This window comes from Lolium rigidum, chromosome 7, assembly GCF_022539505.1.
Source record: "Lolium rigidum isolate FL_2022 chromosome 7, APGP_CSIRO_Lrig_0.1, whole genome shotgun sequence".
Taxonomy (NCBI): Eukaryota; Viridiplantae; Streptophyta; class Magnoliopsida; order Poales; family Poaceae; genus Lolium; species Lolium rigidum.
This window is the reverse complement of record NC_061514.1, coordinates 322,002,761-322,014,799: the sequence shown is the minus strand read 5'-3', so window position 1 is coordinate 322,014,799 and position 12,039 is coordinate 322,002,761. Positions and strand designations below refer to the sequence as shown.

The following is a 12,039-nucleotide window of genomic DNA, read 5'->3' as shown; positions in this document are numbered from 1 at the left end:
ATTTAACAAATTTATTTCGACATCGTTAAACATGTCGAATTTTTTACCGATTTTTGTGCTAAGAGGGACGTAAAGTTGGAGCTTTAGTATTTTTCGTAATTTTAGAAGCTACCGTAAAAATTAGAAAAATTGTGCACCAAACAGTAGCGTGCATAATTCAAAAACTCCTCATATTTATTACAACTTTAAAACATCCAAGATGGGTAAACCTGGCACTTTGTTACTAACTAAAGAGAACAAACCAAAACAAGTTACTTGCTACCGCAGGAATACAAAAGAAAAACTCTCTTACAAGAGCAAGAGAACAAAAGAAAACATAAACAAAATAAAAACACCGGGTTGCCTCCCGTAAAGCTTTATACCCATATAGAGAGGATGCATACCTTATTTCTTCATGATGATCAAGTTTCATGAGGACATTTGTGCCTCTGTACCATAATCTTATTTCTTGGAAAATGTTCCATATACTTTTTTGTGTGGAAACTAAAATTTGACATTTCCTTCTTTGGGATGAATGACAAGCACTTGTTGTTCTCAAAAAGGGTCCAGCGAAGGAATATAGGACTAGAGGTTTTGATCCCCATGGCCATAACATCAAAATCAATACGGACAAATGTCGTATGTAATTCAATAATAATATTATCAATTCTACCTAATACATGCTTTGTAGAATCATCAGCAAGTAAGAGATCAATATCACACCTTTCCATTTCTTATCAAGATCAAGCAAATCATACAATTATTTAGATAGAACACTAACACTTGATCCTAGATATAATATAGCATGATAAGTTTATTTTACAATAGTAACTTGTATCTTGGGAATCCAAGTAACCCCAAGCTTTGGTGGTATCATAGCTTCATTATTATATCTTTCAATCTTTTCTTTGATGACATGATTAGCTATATATGAACCAAACCATGTTTGATGAACATTAAAATATGGATCATTAGCAAACTTTTGCAAGAGAGTAATAAGTTCATTCAAACTACACTAGTTTATCAAGATCTAGTATAGGTTCAGTAATTTTATCACTTCGTATTTTTCATTTCCTCTACGTGTTTCTCTTCTACATTAAGATTATAAAGCTCACAACAATCATCAAAAGGTTCTCCGGGTATATCTATTTTTTCCAAACTATTTTTAACTTTGTTTTCAAGTAGTAAACCATAAAGTAAAACATGAGCATTAGCAGTGGTAAGTTCCATAAAAGTTTTCCCACTTTCACTATTCAAATAAGATTTAGAGCTCATTGTCAAGCCACAATAAAATGAATGCAATAATATCCAATCTTTAAGGACATGTTCTATTTTATAATCAAGTCCTCTAAACCTTTCCCATATGCATGTATAAGTAACTCGTTATTTCTTCGTCTAAAGGAGAATATCAATTCCCTATTATAGCTCATGATAGAAGGTGGTCCAAATCTTTCTAACAAAGCAACTTTAATACTACACCAAGAATTAAAAGTTCCCAATGGTCAACTTAAAACCCAATCCATGGCTCCACCAGCAAGTGAGTAAGGAAACATCTTAACTTCAATTACAATGTTGCTAATATTGCTTAATTTAAGAGTTTCACATCTTTTCTCAATTTTTTTTCAAATGGGCCATGGGATCATCTCCAGGACCTCCTTTGAACCTATCATCATAAATTAACTTCATAATAGCAGGATCAATCTCAAATGGTTTTGGTAGATTGAGTGATGGAGGAAAGTTCTTAACACTAAATGGCCAATGCAGTCTTTTATCCATTTTTGCAAGGAAATGACTAAAACAACAATAAAAAATAAAGACCAAAACACATAAAAATAAAAAATTGCAAATCTAAAGGACAAGAAGAACTCACAATAGTGCAACCTCTCCAAGCTTGAGAATTTGCAAGGCGCCGTAAAATGCTTGACCGTGCTATAGGAATTGCAGCTTGTGTTTTTGCTTGCTTGCTCCCCGGCAACGATGCCATAAAATGTCTTGATGACACTACAACAAGTGTATCAAATCGTTGATGACATACTCAGGATCCTCCTCTTCTTCTTTATCCTCTTCAACTTCATCTTCCTCCTCTCCAGATGGCTCGTAGTCATGTTCATCGGAGAAGTCCTTCATCTTTCTCTTCTTCCATATCGATGTGGGGATGAGCCCCTCATCTTCATCTTCATCATCTTGCTGGGAATAGTATTGGTACGAATCCCTTGAAGACATGGCATATGTTTTTACGGAGAGAGATCTGAAAGACAGGGACAAAAACAATATTGCCTCGAAAAGACTCGATGCGAGATTGGATCCATAGAAAGAGGTGTATATTGACAGTTTTTGGGGTAAGAAGAAGAGTTGGTGTCGAAACAAAGGAGAAACGGAGTCCGTAAGGTGGAAAGAGGGGGTCGTCGCATCCTACAGTGTGTGCCCCCGCCACATGGCTTCTTTCCATCTTCGAGACTCTGTTTCGTCCAAATATTTTTGCTATACAATTTATATTTACAAAATAATGACTTTCCCATAATATCACGACATTCCGAGATACCTCGAAGTTACCTTTTATTGATTTTGGGATTCCGTCAAGGATATTCTTTGCTATGAAGGCCTCAGGACTTTGTTGTCGCTTCATATACTGAAATTTGTTGCTAATTGTTGATATTGGTGTACTGAATTCTGATATGTTGATTGTAGATATTGTTGGTACCGAGTTTTGAGTTGTTGAATGGTAGTTTAAAAGAGTAATGCATGCTACAGTTACATACCAACTTATATGGACAAAGTTCTACAGACTCTCAGGTGTTAATCAGGAATTGGTGTGGGAGATTTAGGCGTAGCAACCGCTGCATGCAACTTTCAATCACACGAGTCCACCTTCACTGGTAATAAAATTTCTATATAGAACTTGCACTGAAAAACTGAAAAGGCCTGAAAAACTTTACTGTCCATATGGAGGTATCGACCTCCTCATTTTAAATGTTTTCTTGTGAAAATCCACCAACCTATTAATAATCATTAAAAATAGTATAAATAACCTGAAAAGAAATAAACACAAATAGGTTCTTCAACTACCTAGTAACAACTACAGACACTAGCATGAGACGAAAGTACACCGACGTCCTCGCCCCTCCATCATCAAAACCGGACAAAACTTATCCTATCAGAGCTTATTTAGTAAACAAACGAAAAACCAACGTGCTAAATCCCCAAAAAATCAACACACCATAGCATCAATTTTCGGCAATGATGATAACGTTGATGGAGGAGACTATCCCCAAATCAAACTCGATCAGGAGGGAATCTTTTTTTCTAACTGGAGATCGGGAGGGATCCTTAGTCAGAGCCATGCATGGATTTATTTAAGAAAATGAAATGGGACAGGGTCGTGGGAGCGACCACAGCCGATGCACTGCGCCGCGTCAACAAGCTTCTCCATCGTGCAGCATGATACTATTCCTTAAAGTAATATATTATCTGATCAGTAAGCATGCATAATGTTTAGTGATATGGCACTGGCAACAACGAGGTTGTCTCCACGAAGCTCCATAAATGGAGTAGCTACGGATGCAAGCTAACCATCCACGGACTCGACAAAAACACAGACTGTGACAAGGAGAATGGCGACAGCAGGCCAGTGGCAGGTGGTTGCAGCGGCGGCGGCGGTGGTAGCCTTGGCCATGGCGGTGACACCGGCTTGGTGCAGAACCTTGGAGAACAAGGTGACAGCGGTCATCGTCTTCGGCGACTCCATCGTGGACCCTGGCAACAACAACTACCTCCTCACAGGGGTCAAGGCGAACCATGCACCCTATGGCAAGGACTTCGCCGGCCACGTGGCCACCGGGCGCTTCTCCGACGGACTCATACCTTCCGACTTGATCGGTACGTGCGTAGATAATATGTATGTGGCAGATGTGTTTTTTCTTTTAGCTGGGACTAGTAAAAGTGTTCATATGTTGCAATGGTCTATAAAAAGTTAACATCTCTACTCCATTCCGTCGTGAAAATATATCTTCAAACAATATATTTTCTTTGAATTGAAATAACGTGGATTTCATTTCAGCCCAGGGCCTTAACGTGAAGCAGCTGGTGCCTCCATACCTCGGTGTGCAGCACACCCCGGAGGACCTCCGCACCGGTGTGAGCTTTGCGTCGGGCGCCTCCGGATTCGATCCTCTCACCCCCGTCATCATGGTAACACATATTTCTAACTACAAGTACAACAATTAAGTTTCTCTTAGATTGTGATCCTACATATTTGTCTTGGACTCCAGGGAGTGATCTCGATGGAGCAGCAGCTGGTGTACTACGACGAGTACCGGAGCAAGCTGGTGGGCATCGCCGGAGAGGAGGAGACGAAGCGGATAATCGACGGTGCGCTCTTCATTGTATGCTCTGGCACAGACGACATCGCCAACACATACTACACCACCCCACTCCGAAGGGTTCAGTACGACATTCCCTCCTATGTGGACCTCCTCCTTGATGGTGTCGAGTCCTTCCTCCGCAACATGAGCGCGCGAGGCGCCAAGCGGATCGGCTTCGTGGGGCTGCCGCCCATCGGCTGCTTGCCGTCGCAGCGGACCCTCGGTGGCGGTCCTCGCCGAAGCTGCGAGCCGGAGCGCAACGCCGCTGCGCAGCTCTATAACACCAAGGTCCAGGAGCTGATCCTCGAGCTGGGTAAGGACATGGTCGGGTTCCCCAACCTCTTCTACATCGACATCTACACCGTGGTCCAAGACCTGGTGGACCACGGGGAGCGGTACGGGTTCAGCGAGATGACGCGCGGGTGCTGTGGCACCGGGATGATTGAAGTGTCAACGGGGTGCGACGCGATGCTCAACCCCGTGTGTGACGACGTGTCTAAGCATGTCTTCTTCGACAGCTACCACCCCACAGAGGCGGCATACAAGATTATCATGGACTACATCTTCGACCACTACATACAATACATGCATCTTTGAACATTGAAGCTAGTTTGTGAGCGGGAAACAAGTGTGGCAGCCAAGCCAACATTATTATTCTTGTTAGTTTGATTAATTGAGGTTGATCTATCCGAAAGATTGGGGAGAAGTATTCAATGTGAGATGATGGAGTAACTTAAATACACCTTCACCTGTATAACTAACATGTTGAAATATATATGTACTAAAAAAATTACATGTACGTCTGCAACAGCGTAGATTATTTTTGCGTATATATCTTACTTTTTAGGCATAATTGCACCACCGGTAGCGGCCTTCCGCTGTGCCCGCATGGAGTTGATAAAGCCTACATGACCACTGTCACCCTGACAACGAGCTCGTAGTCCACATATCTACTCTTCGCGCCTCTCCTCGAGGCCGTGGTTGCACCCTCATTGTCGTTACAGCGGAAACAACGAGCAGACATCGGTGAAAAGATAGAAACTGATTTATCAATTCTCTAATTCAACACTGTGGGCTAATTATATGATATGAAACAATAAGTATTATATTTCTACTCTGTTAATACTAACCACAACTAAACAAGAATTATAGAAAAAAAGACACATAGAGGTTAGGAAAAATATTATTACCTATATCAAAGCTGACCCATTTACTGAAAGGAGTGCTATTCAAGTTACTGTAGCCCATCTACATTATCCAATTTTCGTTATTTTTCTTACCGGATGTGGATAAAACCGAACACGTTGTTTCTCGGTTTCTCTAGAGTCTTGCCTTGGTCAAAGCGGTGACGGTACAACTGGACTGCACCACCGAACAACCGACTCAGCCTTTTCGTTTTCGTCGTCTCCTCATCTTTCTCTCCCCAATAGCGCACGCCGCCATTCGCATCGACGTCATACGTCCGCTAGGCCGTCGCTCGTAATGTGCAAGCCTCACGTGAATACAAGATTGAAAAAAGTGCCATACAGGCAGCGGTCTCTTCCTTCCGTTCATGGGGAACAATGGCTACTTCTTTGCAGCCGATGGTTCATCTTGTTCTTTCACCAGGCAAGTGTTGGGGCTTCATGCACATCATTGACTGTCATCTAATTTTTTTTCGAAACGGGGAAATATTGTCCTACCTTCTGCCTCCAAAGGGATGTACACGGCTTTTTTTATTAGATTATTCATAACACCTTACAAGAGCAATGCAAAAGATTAAACTCGAAGCCACCTCACTAAACCTACAGAGGGATGAAGGGGTGACAATTCACCAACTCATATCATCCAAAAACCAAATGCCTTCCCAGGCCACCTGATACGTCCCAAACGTATCTATAATTTCTGATGTTCCATGCTACTTTTATGATGATACTCACATGTTTTATACACATTATATGTTATTATTATGCATTTTCCGGCACTAACCTATTGACGAGATGCCGAAGAGCCAGTTGTCGTTTTCTGCTGTTTTGGTTTCAGAAATCCTAGTAAGGAAATATTCTCGGAATCGGACGAAATCAACGCCCAGGGTCCTATTTTTCCACGAAGCTTCCAGAAGTCCGAAGAGGAAACGAAGTGGGGCCACGAGGTGGCGACACACTAGGGCGGCGCGGCCTGGGCCCTGGCCGCGCGGCCCTGTTGTGTGGGCCCCTCGTGACGCCCCTTGACCTGCCCTTCCGCCTACTTAAAGTCTTCGTCGCGAAACCCCCAGTACCGAGAGCCACGATACGGAAAACCTTCCGCAGACGCCGCCGCCGCCAATCCCATCTCGGGGATTCAGAGATCGCTTCCGGCACCCCGCCGGAGAGGGGAATCATCTCCCGGAGGTCTCTTCATCGCCATGATCGCCTCCGGATCGATGTGTGAGTAGTCCACCCCTGGACTATGGGTCCATAGCAGTAGCTAGATGGTTGTCTTCTCCTCATTGTGCTATCATGTTAGATCTTGTGAGCTGCCTATCATGATCAAGATCATCTATTTGTAATCCTTCATGTTGTGTTTGTTGGGATCCGATGAATATTGAATACTATGTCAAGTTGATTATCAATCTATCATATATGTTATTTATGTTCTTGCATGCTCTCCGTTGCTATTAGAGGCTCTGGCCAAGTTGATACTTGTGACTCCAAGAGGGAGTATTTATGCTCGATAGTGGGTTCATGCCTCCATTAAATCCGGGACAATGGACGTAAAGTTCTAAGGTTGTGGATGTGCTCGTTGCCACTAGGGATAAAACATCGATGCTTTGTCTAAGGATATTTGTGTTGATTACATTACGCACCATACTTAATGCAATTGTCTCGTTGTTTGCAACTTAATACCGGAAGGGGTTTGGATGATAACTCGAAAGTGGACTTTTTAGGCATAGATGCATGCTGGATAGCGGTCTATGTACTTTGTCGTAATGCCCTGATTAAATCTCATAGTACTCATCATGATATATGTATGTGCATTGTGATGCCTTCTTTATTTGTCAATTGCCCAACTGTAATTTGTTCACCCAACATCTGTTTATCTTAGGCCGGTGCCAATGCGGGCTGTAGTGGGGGCGGTACCGCCCGCGGCGGGGCGGGAGGCGGGCGGGAGGCAGGCGGGACGGGAGAGGGAGGCGGGGGCGGGCTCGCCCGGCGGTAGCGGGCGCTACCGCCCGGCTACCGCCCGCATTGGCGGCGGCAGTGAGGCGGGAGGGGGGCGGGAGGCGGGGCGGCGCGTTGGCGGGCCGGGGCGGTAGGCGGGCGGGCGAGAGGGCGGGCGGGAGTGGGCGGTAGCGGGCGGTAGTGGGGCGGGAGGCGGGCGATAGCGGGCGGGAGGCGGGCGGGAGAGGAGCGGTAGTGGCTGAGGTGGCGCGATCTGATTCGTCCACCTCAGCTAGCCGTTGGGGTAGCCGTTGGTAGTTCAAAAAACCCTAAAATTTCAGCCCTCTCTCTATAAATACCTCCATCTGGTTTCACTCACTCCACACCCATTTCATCTCCTCCACTCTCCATTTCGACTCCCTCTCAACGCCATGTCTTCGTCCAGCCAGCTTCAAGCGACGGAATAGAGGGTGAGCCGATCGCCGCATTCCGTGCGGAGTACGAGGAGGAGATGCTCGAACGAGGAGGAGGAGGAGGAGCCAAGACGGCCGCGACGCCGCCGAGAGGTCATCGCACGTGATCGTCTTGGTGCCCACGATCGGCTGTTCGAGGACTACTTCGCCGACGACTGCAACTACCCTCCGAGCTTCTTTCGCCGAAGGTATCGGATGAGGCGATCCCTTTTTCTCCGCATTGTGGATAGATTGGGTGAATACTCTCCGTATTTCACCCAAAGACATGATGCTCTCGGTCGTCCTGGTCATTCTCCCCTACAAAAGTGTACTGCGGCTTTGCGTCTGTTAGCTTATGGAGCCTCTGCAGATACAATAGATGAGTGGCTTAAGTTAGCTAGGCAAACTACATCGATTGTCTAGATAGATTCTCGTGAAGGCATCATTGCCTGTTACGGGGAGACGTTTTGTCGTCGACCAACTGTCGAGGATACTCAGCGTCTGTTAGCGAAAGCCGAGGAGCGTGGCTTTCCGGGCATGTTAGGGAGCATCGATTGCATGCATTGGCAGTGGAGGAACTGCCCAGTGGCTTTTGCTGGTCAATTCACAAGGGGAGACATCAAACACCCAACCATAATCTTAGAAGCCGTTGCGTCGTATGATCGTTGGATCTGGCATGCCTTTTTTGGAGTGGCCGGGTCGAACAACGACCTCAATGTACTCAACCAGTCGCCGTTGTTCACGGATGTGCTTAGGGGAGAAGCACCCGTAGTGAACTTCACGGTGAATGGACACGAGTACAACTATGGTTACTACCTTGCCGACGGCATCTACCCCTCCTGGCCGGTGTTCATGAAAGGTGTTACTCTTCCACAAAGTGAAAAGCAGCCGAATGTTCACCGCTGCTCAATCAGCTTGGCGCAAAGATGTGGAGTGTGCCTTTGGAGTGTCGAAGGCTAGGTTCAACATTCTAGCAGCTCCGGGCCGCTCCTTCTCGAGGCGTACTCTTGGGTTGATCATGCGTGCATGTATCATTCCGCACAACATGATCATCCACGATGAGCGTGGTACAAATTTGGAGCACAACTATGAGACCGTTGAGTCCAATGTCGGCCCCGCAATACACCACCATGCACCACCAAGCCTAGCAGCGAGGATTCGGATGGACAACGAAATGAGGGACTCACCGGTGTATACCCAGCTCCAAAGCAAGATTTGATTGAGCATGTGTGGGCTCATAATGCCTAGATTATGTAATTTTTCCAATTTTTTATGTAATTTTTTCAAATTTTTATGTAATTTATTTTTATGATGTAATCGGTAACAATTGTAGTTCAATAAAATAATTTCCTTGCATTATTTTCTATGTTATACTCTGAAAAAGAATTGCTAATGGTGAGGAGAGAGAAAAGCTGATGTGGAGGAGAGAGAAGTGAGAGGGCTCACTATAGCCCATGCATTGGCAAGGTGGGGTGAGAGTGGGGTGAGAGTGGGGCTAGAGTGGGCAAAAAGGTGACGTGGCGGGGCGGGAGTGAGGCGGTGCACTAGCACCAGCCTTATGGGAGAGACACCAATAGTGAACTGTGGACCCCGGTCCTATTCTTTACATCTGAAATACAATGTACTGTAATTATTCTTTACTGTTCTTCGCAAACAATCATCATCTTCCACACAATACGTTTAATCCTTTATTTATAGCAAGCCGGTGAGATTGACAACCTCACTGTTACGTTGGGGCAAAGTACTTTGATTGTGTTGTGCAGGTTCCACGTTGGCGCCGGAATCCCTGGTGTTGCGCCGCACTACACTCTGCCGCCATCAACCTTCAACGTGCTTCTTGGCTCCTACTGGTTCGATAAACCTTGGTTTCTCACTGAGGGAAAACTTGCTGCTGTACGCATCACACCTTCCTCTTGGGGTTCCCAACGAACGTGTGTCTCACGCGCCATCAAGCATTTTTTTCTGGCGCCGTTGCCGGGGAACTGAAGAAAAGTTACACCACAAAGATTTCTAACTCCCACGTCAACTACACGCCAGATTTTTTCTGACGCCGTTGCTGGGGAGATCAAGACACGCTGCAAGGGGAGTCTCCCACTTCCAATCTCTTTACTTTATTTTTGTCTTGCTTTGTTTTACTTTATTTACTGCTTTGTTTGCTCTTATATCAAAAACACAAAAAAATTAGTTGCTAGTTTTACTTTATTTACTGTCTTGTTCTCTATATTGAAAACACACAAAAAAATAGTTACTTGCACTTTACTTTTGTTACCATGTCTAGCTCTGCACCTGTTACTTCTTCATCTGAGGAATTAGTCTTCACTTTTAAACAAGGGGATGAGGAGAGTTTTAAAGATGCTTGGTCTAGAATTTTTGATTCTTATCGTAAAGCTGAACCTCAAATGACTCTAAGTTTACTCCTTAGTAACTTTTATTTTGGGCTTATGATTCGCTATAGATATGCCTTGGATGCTATAGTAGGAGGAGATTTCCTTCATTGCAATGGTGATCAAGCTTTTAATGCCATAAAAAAATTGGTTGCATCACATAGTTTAGCTAATAACTTTGATTCAGCTCTTATTAGCATTTATAATAGATTAAACACTCTTGAGACAAGTGCATCTTGCTTGAAAGAAAATTATAGTTATGTTCGTAATCGTCTTGATCAAGTTTTAGTGAACTCTGAACCTTCAATATGGGACCCTACTATTAAAGTTGTTATTGGTGGTGAAACTTTTCATGCTCATTGTGATATTATGTCTGAATTTTGCCTTATGCCTAAGAGTATTTATGAATCTTTGACACTTTGGGGACTCGTTGAAGGGGAGAAGGAATAACTCTTATTGATAACTCGTTATAATTCCTAAGGGAATAGCCGAGGGTGTGCATACAACCATTCTTGGAAGAACAAGTATCCACTGATTATCTTGTTATTGAATATGCAGGAACATGACAAATCACACTTGGAAGATCCCTGTTGAAACTATTGGGAGCAGTCATAAATGTGGGAGAAGGCACCCTAAAATTCACCTCTACACCGGGAGGTAGACATGTATTCCCTAAACCAAAGAGTAAGAAAAAGAATAAGAAGGGTATGCATAAAGCCCGAGGTAATGTTGATGCTTCATCTCTTGATAATACTTGATTCACACTTTCTGCGCCTAGCTGAAAGGCGTTAAAGAAAAGCGCTTATGGGAGACAACCCATTATTTTACTTCTGCACTTTGTTTTATATTTGAGTCTTGGAAGTTTTTATTACTGTAGCAACCTCTCCTTATCTTTATTTTATTGCATTGTTGTGCCAAGTAAAGTCTTTGATAGTAAAGTCAATACAAGATTTGGATTGCTGCGCAGGAACAAATTTCTTGCTGTCACGAATTTGAGCAGTAGTCTCTGTAGAAAATATAAAAAAATCTGCCAATTTACGTGCGTGATCCTCAGATATGTACGCAACTTTCATTAAATTTGGGCATTTTCATCTGAGCAAGTCTGGTGCCTCTTTAAAATTCATCTTTACGAACTGTTCTGTTTTGACAGATTCTGCCTTTTATTTCGCATTGCCTGTTTTGCTATGTTTGATGGATTTCTTTGTTCCATTAACTTTCAGTAGCTTTGTGCAATGTCCGAAGTGTTAAGAATGATTATGTCACCTCTGAATATATGAATTATGCACTCGACCCTCTAATGAGTTTGTTTTGAGTTTGGTGTGGAGGAAGTTTTCAAGGGTCAAGAGAGGAGGATGATACAATATGATCAAGAAGAGTGAAAAGTCAAAGCTTGGGGATGCCCCCGTGACTCATCCTTGCATATTTTAAGAAGACTCAAGCGTCTAAGCTTGGGATGCCCAAGGCATCCCTTTTTCATCGACAACTTATCAGGTTCCTCTAGTGAAACTATATTTTTATTCCGTCACATCTTATGTGCTTTACTTAGAGCGTCTGTTTGTTTTTTGTTTTTGTTTTGTTTGAATAAAATCGGATTCTAGCATTCTTTGTTTGGGAGAGAGACACGCTCCGCTGTTTCGTATGAACACATATGTTCTTAGCTTTATCTTTAATGTTCATTGTGAAGGTTGAAACTGCTTCGTTCATTGTTATATGGTTGGAAACAGAAAATGCCGCATGTGGTAAA

At 43.7% G+C, this 12,039-nt stretch overlaps 1 protein-coding gene across 1 annotated transcript; it reads left to right on the top strand.

Annotated features, from left to right (window-relative positions):
* Nucleotides 1-3,590: 3,590 nt before the first annotated feature.
* On the top strand, nt 3,591-4,937 carry LOC124673285 (GDSL esterase/lipase At1g20120-like). Its single transcript, XM_047209399.1, has 3 exons — nt 3,591-3,855; nt 4,037-4,167; nt 4,248-4,937. The coding sequence occupies exons 1-3, from the start codon at nt 3,591-3,593 to the stop codon at nt 4,935-4,937; spliced, it is 1,086 nt and encodes a 361-aa protein (XP_047065355.1).
* Nucleotides 4,938-12,039: the final 7,102 nt, after the last annotated feature.

Coding starts and splice junctions, on each gene's coding strand:
- LOC124673285 (XM_047209399.1), top strand. CDS start 3,591: ATGGCGACAGCAGGCCAGTGGCAGGTGGTTGCAGCGGCGGCGGCGGTG. Junction 3,856..4,036: donor CATACCTTCCGACTTGATCG/GTACGTGCGTAG, acceptor ATTTCATTTCAG/CCCAGGGCCTTAACGTGAAG. Junction 4,168..4,247: donor CTCTCACCCCCGTCATCATG/GTAACACATATT, acceptor CTTGGACTCCAG/GGAGTGATCTCGATGGAGCA.